This window comes from Tachyglossus aculeatus, chromosome 11, assembly GCF_015852505.1.
Source record: "Tachyglossus aculeatus isolate mTacAcu1 chromosome 11, mTacAcu1.pri, whole genome shotgun sequence".
NCBI lineage: Eukaryota > Metazoa > Chordata > Mammalia > Monotremata > Tachyglossidae > Tachyglossus > Tachyglossus aculeatus.
This window is the reverse complement of record NC_052076.1, coordinates 13,751,178-13,775,795: the sequence shown is the minus strand read 5'-3', so window position 1 is coordinate 13,775,795 and position 24,618 is coordinate 13,751,178. Positions and strand designations below refer to the sequence as shown.

Sequence of the window (24,618 nt, the reverse complement as noted above, 5' to 3'; positions counted from 1 at the left end):
GGGACCCCTCCTCTACTTCTCGACTGGCTTACAGACACTGTCATCTTCTGGTTCTCCTTCTCTACCTCTCTGGCCACTCATTTTCAGTCTCTTTCATGGGCTACTCCTCTGCCTTCCACCCCCTAACTGTGGGAGTAGCTCAAGGTTCAGTTCTGGGTCCTCTTCTATTCTCCATCTACACCCACCCTCTTGGAGAACTCAATCACTCCCATGGCTTCAATTACCACCTCTATGCAGGTGATACCCGGATCTACATCTCCAGCCCTCATCTCTCTCCCTCTCTGCAGTTTCCCATTTCCTCCCACCTTAAAGGCATCTCTATGTAGAAGTCCTCCTGTCACCTCAAATTTACCATGTCTAAAAGGGAACTTTTTATCTCTCCCCTCTCAGCAGACGACACCACCATCCCTTCAGCCTCACAGCCCATAACCTCGGCATTACCTTGACTTCTCGCTCTCATTCAACCCACATGTTCAATATATCACTAAATTCTGTTGGTTCAACCTTCACAACATCATTAAAATCTGCCCTTTCCTCTCCATCCAAACTGCTACTGTGTTAATCCAATCACTTATACTATCCCACCTTGATTATCGTATCAGCCTCCTTGCTGACCTCCCAGCCTCCTGACTCTGCCCACTCCAATCCATACTTCACTTTGGTGCCCAGATCATTTTTCTAAAATAATGATCAGGACATATTTCCCCTCTCCTGAAGAACCTTCAGTGATGCCCATCCACCACTGCATCAAACAGAAACTCCTCACTACTGGCTTGAAAGCATTCTTTCACCTTGTCCCCTCCTTCCTCACCTCACTACTCTCCTACCAAAACCCAGCCCTCATGCTTGGCTCCTCTAACACTAACCTCACTGTACCTCAACCTTGTCTATCTCGCCGCCAAACTCTCGCTCACATCCTGCCTCTGGCCTGGAATGTCCTTCCAGTTCATGACACTCCCCTCCTTCAAAGCCTTATTGGAGGCACATCTCCTCCAAGAGGCCTTCCGTGACTAAGCCCTCCTTTCCTCTTCCACTCCCTTCACCCTGACTTACTCCATTTATGCATTCATTCATGAGCTTACAGTTTAGAGGGGGAGACAGACGTTAACATTAATTACAGATAAGTACATAAGTGCTGTGGGGCTGAGAGCTCAGAAGGGAAAGAATGATGCCCCGATCTGGCCCCTAAACACTGAGGATCAGGGGAGTCTTGGAGAGAAAGCCGGGGGGAAAGCTTTCTACCAATATTCATGCCTCTGTAGCATCAGGATCCCGAGGATCCTGAGTATCTAGTCATTCTCTAATTTCACCAACGGCGAGTTGAGTGTCAAATTGGGAAACAGGGTGGCCCAGTAGAAGATGCACAGGACTAGGAGTCAGGAGACCTGGGTTCGAGTCCCAGCTCTTCACTGACCTGTTGGGTGACCTTGGTCAAGACTCTTTACCTCTCTGGGCCTCCTCTGCAACATGGGGATGATGCCCCCAACTCCTCACCTCTTAGGATCTGTGCCCCACGTGGGACAGAGCTTGGATCTAATCTCATTATTTTATACCTTCCCCAGCGCTGGGCACAATGCTTAATTCATGCCATTATGTTTCAGTGGAAAATCAGCTCTATCTGCAGCATTAGGGATTTAAGTAAGCATAAAATAGAACTTTCTGAGCCTGAGATTGCTAGATCCTAGAATGGGGGTCTGAAGGTGACTGTGGTGCGGGGTGGGGTGGGGGGACTTTAAGCAGCCTGCAGAATCCCACCTGTCTCTACGGTCGGTCCTGTATCGAGGCAGGGGGATGGACTAGATGACTCTGCAGGGATTTTACAGGGGGATGAGAATGGGGAGGGATCTGGCTCTATCAATCAATCATTCAAGCAAGCAATTATATTTACTGATCACTTACTATGTGCAGAGAACTGTACTAAGCACTTAGGAGAGTACAATACTACACAATTAGCAGACATGTTCCCCACCCATAATGCACTTACAATCTAGAGGGGGAGACAGACATTAATATGAATAAATAAGAAATTTATAATCTATAATTTAAAGATTTGTATGTAAGTGCTGTGGGGTTGGGGTGGTGGGGTGAATATCAGCTGTCTGAAGGTCACAGATTGAAGTACATAGGTGATGTGGAAAGGAGAGTGAGCTGGGAGTTATTGGAGCTAATAGGGCCCAAAGCCACCATTTTGAGTCTTCTTCAGCTCTGACTGTAGAGTCAATGTCCTGTCCCAGCCCTGGGATGAGCGAGACTAAGAGTCTTGCTCAGAAATGGAAAGGTAGTAATAATAGCAATGCTGATAATAATAATAATTATGGCATTTGTTAAGTGCTTACTGTATGGAGAAGGAGTATGGTCTCATAGAAAGAGTACTGGCCTGGAATTCAGAGGATCGTGGCTCAGTGGAAAGAGCCCAGGCTTTGGAGTCAGAGGTCATGGGTTCAAATCCCAGCTCCACCAACTGTCAGCTGTGTGTCTTTGGGCAAGTCACTTAACTTCTCTGTGCCTCAGTTACCTCATCTGTAAAAGGGGGATTAAGACTGTGAGCCCCACGTGGGACAACCTGATCACCTTGTAACCTCCCCAGTGCTTAGAACAGTGCTTGGCACATAGTAAGTGCTTAATAAATGCCATCATTATTATTATTATTATCAGGTTCTAAACCCAGCTCTGCACATGTGGGTGACCATGGGCAAGTCACTTAACTCCTCTGTGCCATAGTTATCTCACCTGTAAAATGGGGATTAAAGCTGTGAGCCCCATGTGGGACATGGACTGTGTCCAACCTGATGATCTTGTGTCTATCCCAGTGCTTAGCACAGTGCCTGGCTCATAGTAAGTGCTTCAGAAATACTATTAAAAAACCCCAACAAAACTGTAGATATATGATAATCCGGTTAGAGGCCATCCCTGTCCCATGTGGGGCTCACAGTCTAAGAAGGAGGGAGAACAGGTATTGGATCCCCATGAGGTAACTGAGGCCCAGGGAAGTGAAGTGACTTTCCCAAGGTCACACGGCAGGCACGTGGTGGAGCTGGGATTAAAACCCAGGTCCTCTGACTCCCAAGCCTGTGCTCTTTCTGCTAGTCATTCATTCATTCATTCAATTGTATTTATTGAGCGCTTACTGTGTGCAGAGCACTGTACTAAGCGCTTGGGACGTACAAGTCGGCAACATATAGTGGACGGTCCCTACACAACAATGGGCTCACAGTCTAGAAGGGGGAGACAAACAACAAAACAAAACATATAGACAGGTGTCAAAGTCATCAGAACAAATCTCGTGGAGTGGTACCCCTATTGCTGGGGTGTCCTGGGTGCCACAGACAATGGTTTGGATGAAGTGGGGAGCCCAGAAGTGGTGGTGAGGAATAGGAGAGGGAGGTGAAGAGGATGGTTATCGCTGCTCCTGCTAATTGCAACCTGTCAGGCTGCAGACTCTGTCCTTCTGGCCCAGTTCCCACCGCCAGAAGTTGTCAGCTCCGGAAGAGAGAGAAAGTATTTTACAGTTTCCTATCAAGCTGAGATGAATTAGATCTGCAAGGGCCTTTCTTTCCAGAGGTTGGTGGTTGTTAAGGGTAAAATGTTGGGAGGCAGCAGGTTCTCTGGGTTAGGTTGGCTCCTCTCTAGACTGTAAGCTCCTTGTGGACAGGTAATGTACTCAGTAAGTGCTCAAAGTGCCACTGATTGACTGATTGATTGATTGGGTCTGGCTCTTGTGGGCTGGCCAGCTGCCAGGGATGGCGAGGCGTCCAGGATCCTACCCGCGGGTCTTCTGGGGGACCGGGAGAGAGGACTGTGGAACTGGGGGCTGAGGGAGGTTGTGGGATTCCCCAGTCAAAGGCAGAATACTAACAATAATGATAATTGTAGTATTCATTAAGTGCTTACTATGTTCCAGGCACTATACTAAGCACTGGGGTGGATACAAGAAAATCAGGTTGGACACAGTCTCTGTCCTACATGGGTCTCATGGTCTTAATCCCCATTTTAAAGATGAAGTAACTGAGACACAGAGAAGTAAAGTGACTTGCCCAAGGCCACCCGTCAGAAAAGTGGGGGAACTGGGATTAGAATCCATAGCCTTCTGAATCCCAGGCCCGGGCTCTAACCACTGTGCCATTTTGTCTGGGATGGCTTGGGCAGAGTCCTGATCAGAGGCAGAGGGATGGATGAAACGACCTCTTAATGTCTGATCTGGTTGTCAGGTGTTACCAGCCCGGGGCCTAATAATAATAATGATAATAATAATGATAATGATGGTATCTGTTAAGAGCCTGCTATGTGTCAAGGACTGTTTTAAACGCTGGGGGAGATATAAGCTAATTAGGTTGGACACAGTTCTGTCCCACATGGGGCTCACAGTCTTAATCCCCATTTTACAGATGAGATAGCTGAGTCCCAGACAAGTGAAGTGACTTGTCCAAGATCACACAGTGAACAAATGGCAGAGAAGGGATCAGGACCCAGGTCCTTTTGACTCCCAGTGCTGTGACACTGCTGTGACACTGAGGCCTGCCTTGTGATGTGGATGGAAGCAGAGGGGAGGGGCAGCTGGGCTCAACCTGCCCTGGCTGGAGGGGGAGGGGCTTTCTGCCCAACCTCATGCCCCCCCCCCCCCCCGCCACAAACCACTGAACCCTGGAGTGAGCCTAACTTTGTACCCCAAGTGATCTTGAAGCCAAGCGTTGCTCCCCAAGGGCATCAGTCATGTCAGGCTGCCCCATGGACAGTCTGGAAGAGACCCAAGTGGTCATCTGTTCCAGCCCCCTGCCTCCAGACAGGAGGGCAACCAAACCACCTCTGATGGCGGTACGTAACTGTACTTATGTCCATATCTGTAATTTATTTATGTATATTAATGTCCATCTCCCCCTCCAGACTGTAAGCTCGCTGTGGGCAGGGAATGTGTCTGCTTATTGTTAACAATATTGTTATATTGTACTCTTCCAAGCACTGATTTCAGTGTCCTGCACACAGTAAGCACTCAGTACATATGATTGAATGAGTGAAATGGGCAAGACCCTTGGTTGTTTTTACTGACCTCCAGGGTAGGGGTGGGAGGTCTCAGTTCTTTCTGATATCTTCTTTAAATGCTCAGGCTTCAACTTAATAACAATACCCTATCCTTCCTCCTTCCCTGTTTCTCGCAGCCTCCAGCAGCTGGCTTTTGGAGCCCCAGGAACCGGAGTCAGGTGCTGCTAACTGTTTTCAAGCCCAGACTTATCGCTACCGAGAGCCCCTGATGACATTAGAAGAGCAGGCTGGCGGTGGGAAGATGGATTTCCTGGGGAGGCCGCTGTACAGATAGAGATACTCCTGGCATTAGCCAGCCCATCTATCACACTCCCCGGTCCTCCTCCCAGATCCCGATCCCTCTGTGTGGCCCACTCTACGGGGCAAGTGGGGATCAGAGTGGCACCATTGTGGAAAAAACAAAGCCAGGCGAGGTGGGGACTCGGGGAGCCCGTGGAGAGAAAAAGTCACAGCTATGGCCTCAGTGACTTGGTCGCAATGTGGCCTAGTGGATAGAACACAGGCTGGGGAGTCAGAAGGACCTGCATTCTAGTCCCGGCTCTGCCACGTGTCTGCTGTGTGACCTTGGACAAGTCGCTTCATTTCTCTGGGCCTCAGTTCCCTCATCTGTGAAATGGAAATTACAACTCTGAGTCTTGAGTGGGACATGGACTGTGTCCAACCTGATTACCTGAGTGTCTAGAACAGTGCCTGCATATAGTAAGTGCTTAACAAATACCACAAAAAAACTGAAACAAAACCAGCATAGTGGGCCAGGGCCTGGAGCCCCTGGTGTATCTGTAGCTGGTACCGGTGAGAGGGAGGGAGGAGATTGGGAGATGAGAGTCCAGGCCTGAGGGAAGGGTTTAATGTACCTCCTGGGGTGGGGGGCGGGGTGTCTACACCTTCTTCGTTCATTCATTCAATTATTTTTGTTAATAATAATTTGTGTAATTGAAAAGTGATTACTATGTGTCAAGCACTGTTCTAAGCACTGGGTTAGATTCAAGTTAATCAGGTTGGACACAGTCCCTGTCCCACTTATGGCTCACACTCTTAAATCCCCATTTTCAAGTCGAGGTAACTGAAGCCCAGAGAATAATAATAATAATAATAATAATAATGGCATTTATTAAGTGCTTACTATGTGCAAAGCACTGTTCTAAGCGCTAGGGAGGTTACAAGGTGATCAGGTTGTCCCACGGGGGGAGCTCACAGTCTTAATCCCCATTTTATAGATGAGGTCACTGAGGCCCAGAGAATTGAAGTGACTTGTCCAAGGTCACACAGAAGACATGTGGTGGAGCCAGAATTAGAACCCATGACCTTCTGATTCCCAGGCCTGTGCTCTATCCTCTAAGCCATACTGCTTTATTGAGTGCTTACTGTGTACAGAGCCCTGAGCTAAACACTTGGGAGAGTTCAGTATAACAGACCCATTCCCTGCCCACACTGAGCTTCTGGATCTGCTGCACCTTTCCGCACTCCAGCCCCTGGACTAATGGTGCCCGGCTCCCCCAAATGAGGCTAAGGGGGAAGCGGGGCAGATGGGGTGGTTTGGGATGGATTCAGGGAGTGCGAAGGGGTCGGGAGGAGAGACGATTGAGCCCGGCACAGGAGTGTGCGCAGTTAGCGGGCAGGAGGCAGATGAGGTGGTAAGGGGGTGAATGTGTCAGGGAACGGGGAGCAGGGAGGGAGAAAAGAGTCTGGGGGAGAAGCTTCCTGAAGCTTCTCGACTCCCGATAAAGGATCACAACTTTTCCCCACATGCTGAGATGGCACCCAGACTAAGGGACGAGGCCTTCTGACCCCCTCTGTCTCCTCGGGGGCCAGGCCCTGCCTTCTTATGTACCTATGTACTCATACATATAGACACAGCATGGATACTGTGTGCCAGGCACTGTTCTAAACACTGGGGTAGATTCAAGTTAGTCAGGATAGACACAGTCCCTGTCCCACATAGGGCTCACACTCTTAATCCCCATTTTATAGATGAGGCTCAATAAATACGATTAAATGAATGAATGAATGAATTTTGGGCAAGTCACTTAACTCCTCTGTGCCTCAGTCCCCTCATCTGCAAAATGGGAATTCAATGCTCTGTGAGCTCCATGTGGGTCCTGATTATCCTGTCACCTGTCTACATGTTTTGATTTGTTGTCTGTCTCCGCCTTCTAGACTGCGAGCCCGTTGTTGGGTAGGGACTGTCTCTATATGTTGTCGACTTATACTTCCCAAGCACTTAGTACAGTGCTCTGCACACAGTAAGTGCTCAATAAATACGATTGAATGAATGAATGAATGGATCTATCCCAGCACTTAGGAAGACTAAGCTCCACTTTTCATCTCCCACTCCCTTCTTCATCACCCTGATGACTTGCTCCCTTTTCTCTTCCCCATCTCCCAGCCCCAAAGCACTTATGTACATATCTTTCATTTTATTTATTTGTATTGATATCTGTTTCCCTCACCCTAGACTGTGAGCTCATTGTGGGCAGGGACTGTCACTGTTTATTGCTGTATTGGACTTTCTCAATCACTTTCTGTCTCCCTCACTCTAGACTGTGAGCTCACTGTGGACATTCATTCATTCTTTCATTCAATCATATTTATTGAGCGCTTACTGTGTGCAGAGCACTGCACTAAGTGCTTGGGAAGTACAAATCGGCAACACATAGAGATGGCCCCTACCCAACAATGGGCTCACAGTCTAGAAGGGGGAGACAGACAACAAAACAAAACAAGTAGATAGGAGTCAATACCACCTGGATAAATAGAATTATAGCTATATACACATCATTAATAAAATAAATAGAGTAATAAATGTGTACAAATATACACAAGTGCTGTGGGGAGGGGAAACGGGTAGAGCAGAGGGAGGGAATGGGGGCGATGGGGAGGGGAGGAGGAGGAGAGGAAAAGGGGGGGCTTGGACTGTCACTGTTTATTGTTGTATTGTACTTTTCCAAGCAGTCAGTACAGTGCTCTGCACACAGTAGATGCTCAATAAATATGATTGATTGCTTGACTGAACGGTGCTTGGTGTATAATAAGCACTTATCAAATACCACAATTATTATCATCATCATCATCAGTAGTGGTAGTAGTAGTAATAATAGTAATAGTAAAGGCTCAATAAATACTATTGATGATAATAAGGTTGACGGTGATGCCCCATGGAAGCTTCCAGAGGCCCAGTGGGCCAGAGGAAAGCCACACAAGTCTCCTATCCCACAACCATCCTGTGTCCATCCAGGGGGCTGCACCCCAACTGGATTCCTGCCTGATGCAGCCAGATGGGAAAATGAAGATCTGCCCTACCCCTGAAAACACCAACTCTCAGGCCACAGGGAGGCCAGGAAAATCGAAAGTGCCACTGGGTCCCTAATGAGATTTTTCTCTCTGGCTCTGCATGCACAGAAATGCCATTATAGGGTCGAATCCACTCACATCTACTTGATGTGAGAAGGTCCAGGGTAGAAAAGCATCGTGGCCTAGTGGAAGGAGCATGTGCTTGGGAGTCAGAGGACCTGGGTTCTAATCTCAGCTCCCCTACTTGTCTGCTGTGTGATCATGGGCAGGTCACTTCACTTCTCTGTGCCTCAGTTACCTCATCTGTAAAATGATGATGATGATGATGGCATTTGTTAAGTGCTTACTATGTGTGAAGCACTGTTCTAAGCCCTGGGGGGGGATACAAGGTGATCAGGTTGTCCCACGTGGGGCTCACAGTCTTAATCACCATTTTAGAGATGAGGTAACTGAGGCCCAGAGAAGTTAAGTGACTTGACCAAAGTCACACAGCTGACTAGTGGCAGAGCCGGAATTAGAACCCATGACCTCTGGCTCCCAAGCCCGTGCTCTTTCCACTGAGCCACGCTGCTTCAGGGCCTGTGTCCAACCTGATTTGCTTGTATGCACCCCAGCACTTAGTACAGTGCCTGGCACAAAGTAAGTGCTTAATAAATACCACGATTATTATTATTGTTAAAACGGGGATTAGACTGTGAGCCCCATGTGGGAAGTGGACTTTGTCCAACATGGTCAGCGCATATCAATCCCAGTGCTTAGTACAGTGCCTGACACATAGTAAGTGCTTAACAAATACCTTTTACAAAAATCAGCAGAATGGCCTGTGGGTGAAATTAGGGAAGGGGAAACACATCTCCACCCACTAGGGAGTGAATGCAAGGAACCTATTCGCAGAGGAAGCTGGGTTGCTGGGTGTACAAGCAGGAATCAGGAGGGTTTGGATAAACTCATGGTTGGATGGTCCATGCCTGTATCTGGGAGAGGAGTTGGGATGGCAAAGGAGGAGCTAAAGGAGTTGATTGGTCCATGCTAGGTCACTGGAGGGAGAGTCAGGGAAGAAGAGGGGAGAGTTAGAGGTGTTGTATAATCTGTGCTGGGTCTCTGGGGAGAGTCAGGGATGGAGAGGGGAGAATTAGGGGTGTTGGGTGGTCTACAATGTATCATTGGAGGGAGAGTTAGGGATGGAGAGAGCAGAGTTAGTACTGTTAGATGGTCTGTGCTTTGTCCTTGCATGAGAATCAAGGATGGAGATTAGAAAGTTAGGGGTGTTGGATAGTTTATGCTGGACCAGAAGCAGCGTGGCTCAGTGGAAAAGAGCACGGGCTTTGGAGTCAGAGGTCATGGGTTCAAACCCCGGCTCCGCCAATCGTCGGCTGTGTGACTTTGGGCAAGTCACTTAACTTCTCTGTGCCTCAGTTACCTCATCTGTAAAATGGGGATTAAGACTGTGAGCCCCACGCAGGACAACCTGATCACCTTGTAACCTCCCCAGCACTTAGAACAGTGCTTTGCACATAGTAAGTGCTTAATAAATGCCATTATTATTATTATTATTATCAGTGGAGGAAAGTCGGGGATAGAGGGGGAAGGGTTGGGGTGTTGGATGGTCCAAGCTGAGTCCTTTGGGGAGAGTCAGAGGTGTTGGATGGTCCATCCCTTACCATGATGGTCCCAATCCTAGCTAAGGAAATGTATATTGGTAGGGAGAGGGATTCTGAAATGGCTGTCCAATTGGGTCCCCTAACATTTCCACTCAGCCATCTGTGGGGGTCAACACAGCCCCCTCAGAGAATCAACATGGCTTAGTGGATACAGAATGGGCCTGGGAGCCAGAAGGACCTGGGTTCTAATCCCAGCTCCGCCATTCGTCTGCTGTGTGACCTTGGGCAAGTGACTTCACTTCTCGGTGCCTCAGTTACCTCATCTGTAAAATGGGGATTAAGAGTGTAAACCCCATACAGAACAGGAACTGTATCCAACCTAACTTGTATCTACCTCTGCACTTAGAACAGTGCTTGGCACATAGTAAGCACTTAATACGTACCATTATTGTAGCAATAATAGGGGTCTTACGTCTGCCCTATGCTGGGTGTAAGGGAGATAAGCGGGGAAACGGGGCATGTCCTGGGGCTGGCTGAAGGTCAGTCAGCCAGCCACCCCTATTCCTCAGTGGGATGGGAGGGAAAAAACCGAGTGGGTGGGGTCTTCACCCAGGCAGCAGGTGTGGAGGCTGCTGGATGGTGTGGGCTGGAGGTGGGAGGGGCAGGGGGGCAGGCAAGAGGTCATTATAATCAAATAATAATAATATCATAATAGAATATATAATATATTATTATATCATATACAATATATAAAATATATTATAATATATTATCATATTATATTATATATACTATACATAATAATCAAATAATAATAATGGCATGGAAGAGGTCATTATAATCAAATAATAATAATAATGGCATTTATTAAGCACTTACTATGTGCAAAGCACTGTTCTAATTAGTAATTGGAACAAATTATGATCAGAATTTGCTTCTGGTTAAATATTCCCCAAGGGACCCTTACTGCCCCATTTGATGTTATATTGTACTCTCTCAAACACTTAGTACAGTGATCTGCACACTGTAAGGACTTACTATGATTGATTGATGGATTGATGTGGTGCCCCAGGAGAAAATCCCAGGAGTGAAGGATGATCCAGAACTGGGTAGGGCTCCCTCCCTCTTGGCCTGGCATCAGCCCAAGTCTCTGCCCTTCTCTAAGCCCCGATCTCCCAATCTGTAAAATGGGGCTCAGGACTGGGCAGTGTGGTCCAGTGGAAAGAGCATGAGATTGGGAGATAAGAGACCTGAGTGTGTGACCTTGACATTCATTTGACCTCTCTGAGCCTCAGTTTTCTCATCTGTAAAATCCATCAATCCATCAATTGTATTTATTGAGTGGTTACTGTGCACAGAACACCATACTAAGCACTTTGGAGAGTATAGTACAACAGAGTTGGTAGGCATGTTCCCAGCCCACAAGCTTAGAGTCTAGAGGGAGATACAGACATTAATATAAATGAATTAAAGATATGCACAAAAGTGGTGTGGGGTCGAGGGAGGGGTGAATACAAGGTGCAAATCCTCCGCCTGTCTGCTGTGTGACTTTGGGCAAGTCACTTAACTTCTCTGTGCCTCAGTGACCTTATCTGTAAAATGGGGATGAAGACTGTGAGCCCCAAGAGGGACAACCTGATCACCTTGTATCCTCCCTAGCACTTAGAACAGTGCTTTGCACATAGTAAGCACTTAACAAATGTCATCATTACTATTAAGTGCAAGGGCGACACAGAAGGGAGTCAGAGAGAGGAACTGAGGGTTAGCCAGGGAAAGCCTCTTGGAGGAGGTATGCTTTTAATAAGGCTTGCAGGGTGGGTAGAGTGGTGGTCTGTCAGATATGGAGAGAGAGGGTGTTGCCTGCCAGAAGCAGGATGAGGGCAAGGGGTTGGCAGTGAGATAGAAAAAAAATCGAGGGACAGTGAGTAGGTTTGTGTTAGAGGAGCAAAGTGTGCGGGCTGGGTTGTACTAGAAAACTAGGGAGCTTAGGTAGGAGGGATCAAGATGATTTAGTGTTTTAAAGCCAATGGTGAGGAGTTTCTGTTTGATGCAGAGGTGGATAGGCAACCACTGGAGGTTCTTGAGGAGTGGGGAAACGTGGACTGAATGGTTCTGTAGAAAAATGATCCCAGCAGCAGAGTGAAGTATGGACTGGAGTGGGGATAAAATAGATTGAGAGCCTCTTAAGGGGCAGGACTGTGCTCAATCTGATAAACTTGTATCTACTTTAATGCTTACCACATAGTAAACACTTAATAAAGATCTTAATTATTACCTTGGAAGTCAGAGGAGTTGGGTTCTAATCCCCTCTCCAACACTTGTCTGCTGTGTGACCATGGGCAAGTCACTTAACTTCTCTGTACCTCAGTTACCTCATCTATAAAATGGGGATTAAGACTGTGAGCCCCACTTGATTACCTTGAAACTATTCCAGCATTTAGAACAGTGCTTGGCACATGGTAAGTGCTGAACAAATACCATCATCATCATCATTATTACAGCCTTGTAGGAGTGGACTCGTGGGGTGGGGGGGAAGGAGTCAAGGCAGTGGTAGGATGAGGGGAAGGGAGAAGAAGGAGGAAGGGGGAGAAGGGACAGGATGCTGGGGGCTCACTGCCTTGGACCTCAGATGGCCAAAAGGACATAGGGTCAATGATGGAGAAATTCTCCCGGAGGTGGGGAATGAGGAAATTGGGAAAGTGAGGTCCCAGCAAACCTCCCGAAGGGGAAGAGGGGGGCACAAGCCATAGAGATGGGGCCCAGGGGGGATGTGGGAGGGAGGAGGCAGGGATTCTGGAGTGAAAAGAGAATAGAGGGTAAGAGAATGTCTTACTGCTACCCCACCCCGTGGCTCTCCGAGGAGGCTCCTAAAAGTCTGTCCAGGCTGTAAACAGGTCTCTGTTACTCAGCCTCTTTCTAGTCCTAAGTCTTTCCCCCTGTAAAAATCGAAGTAGGACAGGTACTTTGCATTTACCTCCTTCTGGGTGTTGGGGAGGGAGGGGGTGGATATGAAATTGGGAGAGGAGGGAGTAGGTGAAAGGGAGAAGGGGGGGAAATGGGAGGCAATAAGGGGAAAACAAAGAAGTGGAGCAGGGAGGGGGGAGGAGGAAGGGGAGGAGGAGAGGGGGAGGGGGGAGGAGGAAGGGGAGGAGGAGAGGGGGAGAGGAGGAGGAGGAAGGGGAGGAGGAGGGGGGAGAGGGGGAGGAGGAAGGGGGAGAGGGGAAGGAGGAAGGGGGAGAAGGGAGGGGAGGGGGAGAAAGGGGGAGAAGGGAGGGGGAGGAGAAAGGGGGAGAGGGGGAGGAGGAAGGGGGAGAGGGGAAGGAGGAAGGGGGAGAGGGGAAGGAGGAAGAGGAGAAAGGGGGAGAAGGGAGGGGGAGGAGAAAGGGGGAGAAGGGAGAGGGGGAGGAGATAGGGGAGAAAAAGGAGAAAGGGAGAAGGGAGAAAAAGGAGAAGGGGAAGAAGGAGGAGGAAGGGGGAGAAGGGAGAGGAGGGGGAGAAAGAGGGAGAGGGAGAAGGAGGAGGAAGGGGGAGAAGGGAGAAGGAGGAGGAAGGGAGAGAAGGGAGGAGGAGGAGGAGGAAGGGGAGAAGGGAGGAGGAAGGGGGAGAAGGGAGAGGGAGGAAGGAAGGGAAGAGAGGGAAGAGACGGGAGGAGGGGTTGGTGGGGGAGAAGGGGAGGGAAGATCCCTGGGCGACTTGTCGTTGGTCGCAGGCTATAACGGAGGGGAGACTCATCATTTGAGCAGTCAGTTCCCAGCGGGCGCTAAAGCGAGCCCCCGTGGAGAGCGTTTTCTGGCTGGGATGTGTCAGCCCGCGGGGCGGGCACGGGCACGGAGGAGGAGAAGCGCTCTCTCTTTCTCCTTCCTGTGTGCCTTGCCTCCAGTCCAGGAATAAATGGGAAATAAAGAACCGGGGAGAAAAGAGCCTGCAGTCAAAAGGTAAACTGCGGGTTTAAAAGCCCCTTAGGGACGGGGTCCAGGCAGAAACGACCGACCCCCCGCAGCCTTGGCCCGCCTGGTGCTGGCTTTCGGCTAGGTCGTTGGCATCTCTGGAAGGAAAAATTTTAAACCTGATTTCCCTCCCGGTTCTGTTAAGTCGTGAGGGAGCGAAACAGCCGGCTGCATTACAGTAATAAGAGCTACATCTCAGATACCCACCGTCTCCTTAATTATTTTTCTGTCTTGCCAACAGACCCGTTTAACGAGATTTATAGGAGATGGGGAAGAAGGGCGAGCGGGTGTGGGGCTCAGATAATATGCACAGTGGATTCTCCTTTGCCTGGCACCCAGATAAAAAAACATAAACCAACAGCTTTGCAGCCCTTAAGTAATAATAATGTCCACACATCACCCCTCTCTCCCTTAATTCTCCCTCTCTCTCCCATCTCCACACACTAGTGCCACCTGAACAGGTTTAGATAAGATTGCTCCAGGAGGTAAATGGAGAGCTCTCAAGGCCCCCTTCTGATAAACTGGTTTTCGGGGTGGGAAGGGAACAGAAATGGTGGGGCTGTGGGACAATGTTAGTTGTACTCTGCCAAGCTCTTAGTAGAGTGCTCTGTACACAATAGGGTCTCAGTAGATACCATAGATTGGTAATAGGGGGAAAGGTGGATATTGGGCCTGGAAATTCTGGCTCCTCCGTAGGTAACAAAGAGATTGGAGTAAGAAGGAAGACAAGGATGGGAAGGGTTGGTTTTGCTGAGTTGAAGTGGGGTTGGTGGGTGGTCGGTTTGGTCAGCAGGACTCTCCCTGGGCCCTGAACTTTTGACTTCTTTCCCCTTCAGGAGAGTGGGTGGTCACAGGGGACCGCGTTCCCTGTTTCGGGTTGGGGTAGCTTTCTTGAGACTTCAGTTTCCCCATCTGTCAAATAGAGTCATCGTTCAATCAATCATATGTATTGAGCATGTGCAGAGCATTGTACTAAGAGCTTGGGAGAGTACACTATAACAGAGTTGATAGACAAGTTCCCTGCCCACAAGGACCTTTCAGTCTAGAGGAGGATATGGACATTCAAATTAAAATTAGAGAAGCAGCACGGGAAACAGCACAGGCTAGGGAATCAGAGGAGATGCATTCTAATCCCCTCTCCAACACTTGTCTGTTGTGTGACTGTGGGCAAGTCACTTAACTTCTCTGTGCCTCAGTTACCTCATCTGTAAAATGGGGATTAAGACTGTGAGCCCCACTTGATTACCTTGAAACTATTCCAGCACTTGGAACAGTGCTTGGCACATGGTAAGTGCTGAACAAATACCATCATCATCATCATTAAAATAAATTACAGATATGTACTTAAGTGCTGTACTCAGCAAATGACACCTTGGTAGGAGAGTGAAGAAGTGGCAGAGAAGCAGGGTGGCCTAGTGGAAAGAGCACAGAGGCCCTGGTTCGAATCCTGAATCGGCCACTTATCTGCTGTGTGACCTCGAGCAAGCCACTAAACTTCTCTGTGCCTCAGTTACCTCATCTGTAAAATGGGGATTAGGACTGTGAGCCCTCTGTGGGGCAGGGACCGTTTTCAACCTGATTATACTGTATCTTACCCCAGCGCTTTGTAGAGTGCCTGGAACATAGTAAGCATTTAACAAATACCATAAAAAAGAGGGTGTCTGACATCTGTCCCCCACTCTCTCCGGGCTTCCTGTGAGGTTGAAGGGGCAGGGGATTGGGGGGCTTGGGTGGTAAGTGGCAGACCGGTTGGGAGGACAGGCAGGCTCTCCCCTCCTCTCTCCCCCCTCTCCTTGCCTTTCCAGCTGTAGAGCTCGGCATCGGATTCCTGGCAGCCAGAGCCCTCTCAGCTGCCAGAGCATTTTTTTGACATATTTGCATATGGAAGACTCTTGCTTTTACATAAACATTTACAAACACCTTGATCGACGTGTGAAAGTGTGACATTTTTGGGGGGAAGTTAGCCTTCCTGAGCGGTGGCGGTGTGACATTTTTTTGGGGGAAGTTAGCCTTCCTGAGTGGTGGCAGGCTCAGTTTTGATGGAGAAAGAAGCAGAGCTCCTTGGTGTTATAGGAGTTTTCCCTGGTGCAGACTTGGGTGGTTGGGGCCGAGGTGGGAGGACCCTCGAGGGTCCCTGGAGAGGTCATGAGCCGGGGGCAGAGGGAGAGATGATGAGGAGCGAGGATGGGGGGAGAAGTTCCAAGAGGCTGAACACCCTGGGGGCATCGGGGGGCAGGGAGAGACTGGTCATCTGAAGCAGCATGGCCTAGTGGTAAGAGCACAGGCTTGAGAGTCAGAGGTCATGGGTTCTAATCCCGGCTCCCTCACATGTCAGCTGTGTGACTTTGGGCAAGTCACTTAATTTCTCTGTGCCTCAGTTCCCTCGTCTGTAAAATGGGGATTAAGACTGTGAGCCCCATGTGGGACAACCTGATTACCTTGTATTTACTCCAGCACTTAGAACAGTGCTCGGCACATTGTAAGTGCTTAACAAATGCCATTATTTATTTTATTTTTATTTTATGAGGAAGCTGAGGCCTAGAGAAATTAAGTGACTTACCCAAGGTCACACAGCAGAGAAGTGTTGAATAGGGGACTAGAACCCAGTTCCTCCGACTCCCAGGCCTGTTATCATTTATACTCTAGTGCTCTCTCCTGCCTGTAATTTCTTTCCCAGATGAATAATAAGGACACCCAGGGCAGGGATCAATTCTACTCTTTCCTCTGTACCCTCCCAAATGCCTTGTACTGTGCTCTACACGTATTTGGCTGTAAACTCTAGACTGTAAGCTCATTGTAGGCAAAGAATGTGACTCCCAAAACTCTGTTGTGTTTTGCCCTCCCAAGCGCCTAGCATAGTGCTGTGTACACAGTAAGTGCCAAATAAATACCATTGCTTGATTAATTAGGCGTTCACTAAATAGGATTGATGGACTGAGCCCTGTTAGAAGGCCTGAGAGCCCAAAGTGGAAGCTCTGGGGATCATTGCCCTCACCATCTTCCTGCTCCTTCCTCCTGGGCATGGGGGGCACACAAGCTTGCCTCCCCCTCCCATGCCCACCCAGTGGGGAGTCTGGGAAGGCTCAGTCCCTCCCTTTCCCTTCCCTTTCATCTGTCATTAGCCAGATCAATAGTGAAGCTAGGCTTCAAGCCTCTCATTCTTCTCTGCCAGCTGGCAGGGGGGAAGAGTCAATATTTTTGTCAGGTCACTAACAACCCACCAAGTTCTCCAGTGACTGATTCCCACACCACAGCCCATGCGCCCGGCACTGCGGCGGAAGCTACACTGCGCTGAGCGCCAATTAGGGGAGAGGGGAGGGCCGGGGTCGGGCCTGAAGAGGGAGGGGGAGGAGCACGTGGTGTGCCGGGAGTGTGCAGAGATCTACCTATTTGTGTGAATGCACCAAAGAATCCAGGTTCTAGTCTCTGCTGAGTGACCGTGGACAGGTCATTAGCCTCTCTGGGCCTAGGTTTCCTCATCTGCCAAATGGAGATTAATAATAATAATAATAATAATGATGACATTTATTAAGCACTGACTATGTGCAAAGCACTGTTCTAAGTGCTGGGGAGGTTACAAGCTGAACAGATTGTCCCACAGGGGGCCCTTCATCCTCATTTTACAGATAAGATAACTGAGGCACAGAGAAATGAAGTGACTTGCCCAAAGTCACAAGCTGACAAGTGGCAGAGCCGGGATTTGAACCCATGACCTCTGACTCCCAAGCCAGAGCTCTTTCCACTAAGCCATACTGCTTCTCTAAATAGAAGAGGTCTCAATGGAGAGGCCTCAATGGAGAGGCCAAAGTCAGTGACGATGGTGGCACCTTGAGGTCATCCCAGGACCCCAGATGAATGGGGGCTCTAGAGGTCATCAAGTCCATCCCCCTGCCTTTAAGCAAGGGCCTCACAGGCTAGGACCTCTCCTGCTTCTAACAGATCCAAAGAGAATCCACACATCTGACGGCAAGTCAATCCAGCACTGTATCACACTCTGGTTTGACGTCTTTCTCCAAGCAGGGGTGGACTGTCCCCATCTGGAGAGTTGTTTCTCCCCTTAAACACCGGAATCCCAGCTCCTATCCTCTGTAACCCTGATAAAAGATGCTTCTGGGCTTGAAAACAGCTTGGAGATCTAGAGGCCTACCGGCAGGGAGCAAACAACAACAAGGAGGTGGCAGCCCACTCCCGAGGTTGCCATGTTAATTACTAAAACACAATCCATTTCCTGCCCAAGTCCCCTCCCCAGCAGACCTTCCCCACCTGTCCTAATATTAACTCTGCCTCCTTGCAACTCCCACTAGACAGAACGCTTTCCTAAGCCAACATGAATTATTTAATGATTGAGAAGTCACATCAAGCTGAGAGTATCCCTGTTCCTTCTCCAAATGACATCGAGCCCCAGAGGATGACCAGGGGCCTACTTTCAGTCTGTCAGTCAGCCAGTCATATTTATTGCATGCTTATTTATTTATTTATCATATTTATTGAGAGAAGCAGCGTGGCGCAATGAAAAGAGCATGGGCTTTGGAGTCAGAGGTCATGGGTTCATTCATTCAATTATATTTATTGAGCACTTACTATGTGCAGAGCACTGTACTAAGTGCTTGGGAAGTAAAAGTTGGCAATATATAGAGATGGTCACTACCCAACAACGGGCTCACAGTCTAGAAGGGAGTTCGAATCCCGGCTCCACCAGTTGTCAGCTCTGTGACTTTGAGCAAGTCACTTAACTTCTCTGTGCCTCAGTTACCTCATTTGCAAAATGGGGATTAAGACTGTGAGCCCCACATGGGACAACCTGATCATCTTGTAACCTCCCCAGCGCTTACAACAGTGCTTTGTACATAGTAAGCGCTTAATAAATGCCATCATTATTATTATTGCTATGTGCAGAGCATTGTACTAAATGCTTGGGAGAGTATAATACAATAAAAAGACACATTCCCTGCCTACAGTGAGATTATAGTCTAGAAGGGGAGGCAGACATTAATATACATAAATAAATTACAGGGCTGTACATAAGTGCTGTGGGGCTGGGACGGGGGGTGAATAAAGAGAGCAAGTCAGGGTGATGTAGAGGGTGGGGAGAAGAGGAAAGAAGGGTTTAGTAAGAGAAGGCCTCAGAGGAGATGAGCCTTCTGTAAGGCTTTGAAAGGGGGGAGAGACATTGTCTGTCGGCTATGAGGAAGGAGGAAGGGTGTTCCAAGCCAGAGGCAGGATGTGGATAATAGTAATAATAACAGGGAGGGTATTTGTTAAGCGCTTACTATGTGCCAGGCACTATACTAAGTGCTGGAGTGGCTTCAAGCGAATTGAGTTAGACAAAGTCCCTGTCCCATGTGGGGCTCACAACCTCAATCCCCATTTTTCAGATGAGGTAGCTGAGGCATAGAGAAGTGAAGTAACTTACCCAAGGCCATACAGTGGATGAGAGGCAGTCTCCAATGCTCAGACACAAACTTGTCCCTGCTTTGTAAATGTGAGCCCCACCTGTGACAACCTGATTACCTTGCATCTACCCAAGCGCTTAGAACGGTGCTTGGCACATAGTAAGTGCTTAACAAATACCATCATTTATTTATTTTCCCCTTCTAGTCTCTGAGCCCAATGTGGTCAAGGAATGTCTATTTTTTGCTGAATTGTACTTCTCAAGCACTTAGTACAGTGCTCTGCACACTGTAAGCGCTCAATAAATACAATTGAATGAATGAATGAATTGTAGGCAGGAAACAAGTTTACCAACTTTGTTATACTCTCCGAAGTGCTTAGTACAGTACTCTGTACCCAGTAAGTGCTCAATAAGTAGAATTGTTTGAATGATTAATCCTCCCTCCCTCTTGGACATTGAATCTCACGCAAGCCAGTGATTATTTGATCTGATTGTATTGTATCTACCCCAATACTTGGTACCTAGTAGGGGCGCTTAACAAATATCGCCATAATTACTAAATAATTAATAAATAATGGGAACAGGGGAAAGAACAATGATATAACAGTTCAAATGCAGCAAGATGAAATAGTAGAATAAGCAAATCAATCAATCATATTTACTGAGCGCTTACTGTGTGCAGAGCACTGTACTAAGCGCTTGGGAAGTACAAGTTGGCAACATGTAGAGACAGTCCCTACCCAACAGTGGGCTCACAGTCTAAAAGGCAAACTCTACCTGGGTAGCAAGGATGAGAATAACATACATCAGTGCTAAGCTAGCTCTCTTCCTCCCTTCAAGGCCCTACTGAGAGCTCACCTACTCCAGGAGGCCTTCCCAGACTGAGCCCCTTCCTTCCTCTTCCCCTCCTCCCCCTCTCCATCCCCCCGCCTTACCTCCTTCCCTTCCCCACAGCACCTGTATATATGTATATATGTTTGTACATATTTATTACTCTATTTATTTATTTTACTTGTACATATCTATTCTATTTATTTTATTTTGTTAGTATGTTTGGTTTTGTTCTCTGTCTCCCCCTTTTAGACTGTGAGCCCACTGTTGGGTAGGGACTGTCTCTATATGTTGCCAACTTGTACTTCCCAAGTGCTAAGTACAGTGCTCTGCACACAGTAAGCGCTCAATAAATATGATTGATGATGATGATGATGATAAACATGGAGGTGGTTTGGGGCAGCTGGGTTATGTCAGTTTGCAGGGAAGGCTTCCTGGAGGAGGCGGGCTCTCAGGAGGGCTTTGAAAGTGGGGAGAGCTGTGGTCAGGGCGGGGAGGGAGCTCCAGGCGGGGGGAACAGCAGGAGCGAGGGGGCGGAAATGGAACAAAGTCCTGGTATCTGAGTGTGGCTGAGCCCCGTGGCCCAGTGGAAGGAGAGAGCAGAGGAGCCCAGATGTTGGCTCAGACATGCAGGAGATTTGCAAATGCAAATGGCGGCCCCTTCCTGAGCCAACTCCTGCGGCTTCAGAGAGATTGGCAGCCGCCGACTTGGCACGGAACAGGCGGCTTCTGGCCACCCGTGAAATCCGAACAAGTCAGCTGTGACCTCCTGGGCGAGGCTGCGTGAGGAGGTCTGAACATTCACCTGAGCCCTCAGCCCTGAGCCCCGTCCCACTGCACCCGTGGCTTCTGCAAGGCATGCTGGAAATCTGCCTGCAGCCCTGACTTCTGCTCCTACTATTCCAAGAGGTGTTCGGTTAGGGTGGAGGGGAGGGTCATCAAAGAGACACCAGAGGTCCCAGCCTGGATCCTGAGTCGCTCCCACCGTCGGACTCCAAGGTCAACCCCCGTCCAGAATTTGGAGATGTCCCTCTGGGCCTGCTTGTAGGGCTGCTTGGAAAACTCCCCAGTCATGAAGATGAGAGTGGGTTACTACAGAAGCACTTGCATTTATAGAGCAGTTTTCTCTATTCTAAAGCACTTTTGCGCCAATCTCCTAACATCCCTGTGAGGTGGGGTGAGGCGGATATCCCCATTTTACGGGTGAAGAAGCAGAGGCACAGAGGGGTTAACTGAGTTGCCCAAGTACACACGGCAGGTCGGTGGTGGAACTGAGACTAGAACCCAGATCACATCGTCGTCAGAGAAGCTGAGCACAGAAGCAGGGCTCCTTCTCAGAGCTTCAACAGAGCTGTTTCTCATCAGAAAAGCAGTGTGGCCTAGTGGATGAACTGCAAAGCCTGGGAGTCAGAAGGACTTGGACTCTAGTCTTGGCTGCCCCACTTGTCTGCTGTGTGACCTTGGGCAAGTCACTTAACTTCTCTGTGCCTCAGTTACCTCACCTGTTAAATGGGGATGAAGACTGTGAGCCCCATGTGGGACATGGACTGTGTCCAACCTGATTGCCTTATATCTACCTCAGCGCTTAGAACAATGCCTGGCACATAGTAAAGGGTTAACAAATACCACAAAAAAAAGTCTCCTGACCACCATACTCTTGCTGTTTCCTCTAGGCCACCCCACCATCCACATTCACCCGACATCCCCTTCCCTGCATCTTAACTCCCTTCCCTTCTTTCTCCTTTCGGTCACCTTTCTGTCCCTCCCATGCTCAATCAGTACCTAAACTAAAAAGCTGTCCCAGGTTTTTTCCAACTTTCCCTTCCACCCAGACGCAAAAAGGAATGAAAGCCATGTGGCCTTTCGGCTTCCCAGTTTGCCTGTCACCGATTTGTGCACCAGAATCAAGCAGAGGGTTGTTTCCAAGATTGCCCCATGTACAGAGGTGTATGCGCGCATGTATATCCGAGAAGACACCAACAGGCTGGAGTACCTACAGACACACTGCACAAGCGAACGTTCACATCTGTGACGATAGGTATGGGTGCAAGAATTCATGGGCCACAAAGGGCGCGCGCACACACACACACACACACACACACACACACACACACACACACACACACGCACCCCACCCCCCGAGGAGCCCCACTACCTCCAACGAAACGATAGCCAGACCAGTCTGTCTGGGGGCCGGTTGGTGGTGGGGAGGGGGTCAGAGTCAGGGTGGCAGGGTGGGATGCCGTGGACCTCTTACCTAGGACAGTGAGTCGGGCACGGCGTGAGCGGATGGCCGCTTGGATGGCCTGACACTCGTACACGGCATCGTCCTTGAGCTCAGCGCTGAGGATCTTCAGGTGATGCTCCCCGGACAGGTGGTTCCCCACCACCAGGTATTCGGGGTAACCTAGGGGGAGAGCACAGAGTCAGACCCCAGGCTGGTGGGGTGGGGGGCACATTTCTGTAGTAGATCCAGCTCTCAGCCATTTAGAAAGTTGGATCCCACTACAGCTTTAAAGGTTTTCAATTTGGTATGAAGCTTGATGACCCCTTGTCACCCAAGTCTTGTTTATCAACATTAACACAGTACTAACTTTAGATATATAATAATAACTATTATTATGGTATTTGTTAAGCACTTACTACGTGCAAGGCACTGTACTAAGCCCTGGGGTAGATACCCCGGGCTCCTGCGAACTCTACATGGGACAGGGACTGCGATTGACTTGGTTACCTTTTCCTGTAGACTGTAAGTTTGTTGTGGGCAGGGAATGTGTCTACCAAATCGATCATATTTAACTCTCTCCAGCACTTAGTACAGTGCTCTGCAAACGGTAAGTGCTCAATAAATATGCCTAATTCTGCTCTCTCCATCTCTGACTCTCCCCCAGTGATTCATCGACTGATGGATTGAATGACCATCTGACACTCCTAACTCTCCCCCCTCCATCCCTAACTTTCCCTTCTCCACCTCTGACTCTCCCCCAGTGACCGTGTAGACCATCCAACACCCCTCACCCTCCCTTCTCCATCCTTGACTTTCCCCCAATGTTCTCCTTTTTCTCCTTTTCCTCTTTCGCCCCTCCCTCATCTTCCTCCTCCTTTCTCTCCTTATCCCCTTCCTCTTCCTCCTCCTTCTTCCTTTCTTCCTTCTCCCGCCCTCCTCCCCCTCTTTTCCCCCTTCCTCTTCCTCCTCCTTCCTTCTCCCCTTCTGCTTTCTCCTCCTTTTTCTCTTCCTTCTTCCCTTCCTCTTCCTCCCTTTCCTCTTCTTCCTCCTTCTCCTCCCCCACATCACTCTGGGCCCATCCCTGCCAAGCCCAAAAGAGTTAAAAGTGGGGGAAAAGGGAAAACACAGCAAGGTCTGTCTCCAAGCAGCATGGCTCAGTGGAAAGAGCCCAGGCTTGAGAGTCAGAGATCATGGATTCTAATCCCGGCTCTGCTGCTTTTCAGCTGGGTGACTTTGGGCAATTCGCTTAACTTCTCTGTGCCTGTGCCCTCATCTGTAAAATGGGGATTAAGACTGTGAGCCCCACATGGGACAACCTGATCACCTTGTATCACCCCCAGTGCTTAGAACAGTGCTTTGCACATATTAAATGCTTAACAAATACCATTATTATTATTATTATGTACATCTGCCTCACCTTCCCGCTGAAACACTCTATCACCTTGCACAGTGGTTCCTTGCTGGGTGGGATCAGAGGCAATTGCGCTGCAGCAGTGGGCAGAAGGGGATATCCTGGCTCACACCAATAGCCTTTGGTCAGGCACAGCTCAGTGTCCATGCCGCCCCAGGGCCCTAGCACTGGGTGGGCACATAAGGGGCCTGGAGGGACCACTGCCCCCAACCCTGGACCCTGTCCTAGACTCTCTCAACCTATTTTTTCTGGAAAGTTGACCGAAGAACCCTGGAGGCTGGAACCCAGGATCCATATCCTCACCACAGCTGGTCCGACCTAGTATGCCCTCCCACGTCTGAACTTCACTCCAATGCCCGGATCAGCATTCTGAGTCATCTCCACTTAGTCTGTGAACCGCGGGAGGGACACGGACTGTGTCTGTTCCGATTATCTTGTACCCAGCACTTAATATTGCACTTGGCACATAGTAAGTGCTTAACAAATACCATCTCCCCACTCTTTGAAAACTTCCAACAGTTGCCCATCCATCACTGCATCTATCAGAAATTCCCAGCCATCAGTTATAAAACACTCAACTATCTCTCTCCTATTATCTAATCTCGCTCCTCTCCCACTACAGTTCAGTCAGCGCACTTCACTCCCTTAAATCCAACCTACTCACTGTGCCTTGCTTTCTTCTCTCCCACCATCCGCCTCTTGTTCACATTCTCCTTCTATCTGGAATTCATTCATTCAATCAAATTGATTGAGCATTTACTGAGTGCAGAGTGTAACTGAGTGTTACTGAGTGTAAGCTCTTAACAAACACCACTATTAGTATTATTATTACTTAGTGCTTGGGAGAGTACAACAATAAACAGACACAGACAGACTCGTGG

At 48.9% G+C, this 24,618-nt stretch overlaps 1 protein-coding gene across 2 annotated transcripts in view; it reads right to left on the bottom strand.

Moving 5' to 3' along the window:
* KIRREL3 (kirre like nephrin family adhesion molecule 3) overlaps positions 1–24,618 on the bottom strand; it is a 386,118-nt gene that overhangs the window by 37,544 nt on the left and 323,956 nt on the right. For both annotated transcript variants that reach the window (XM_038753761.1, XM_038753762.1), the window contains exon 4: positions 22,357–22,506. In XM_038753761.1, coding sequence (XP_038609689.1) covers positions 22,357–22,506 — 150 coding nt within the window. The remainder of the gene's footprint in view (positions 1–22,356; positions 22,507–24,618) is intronic.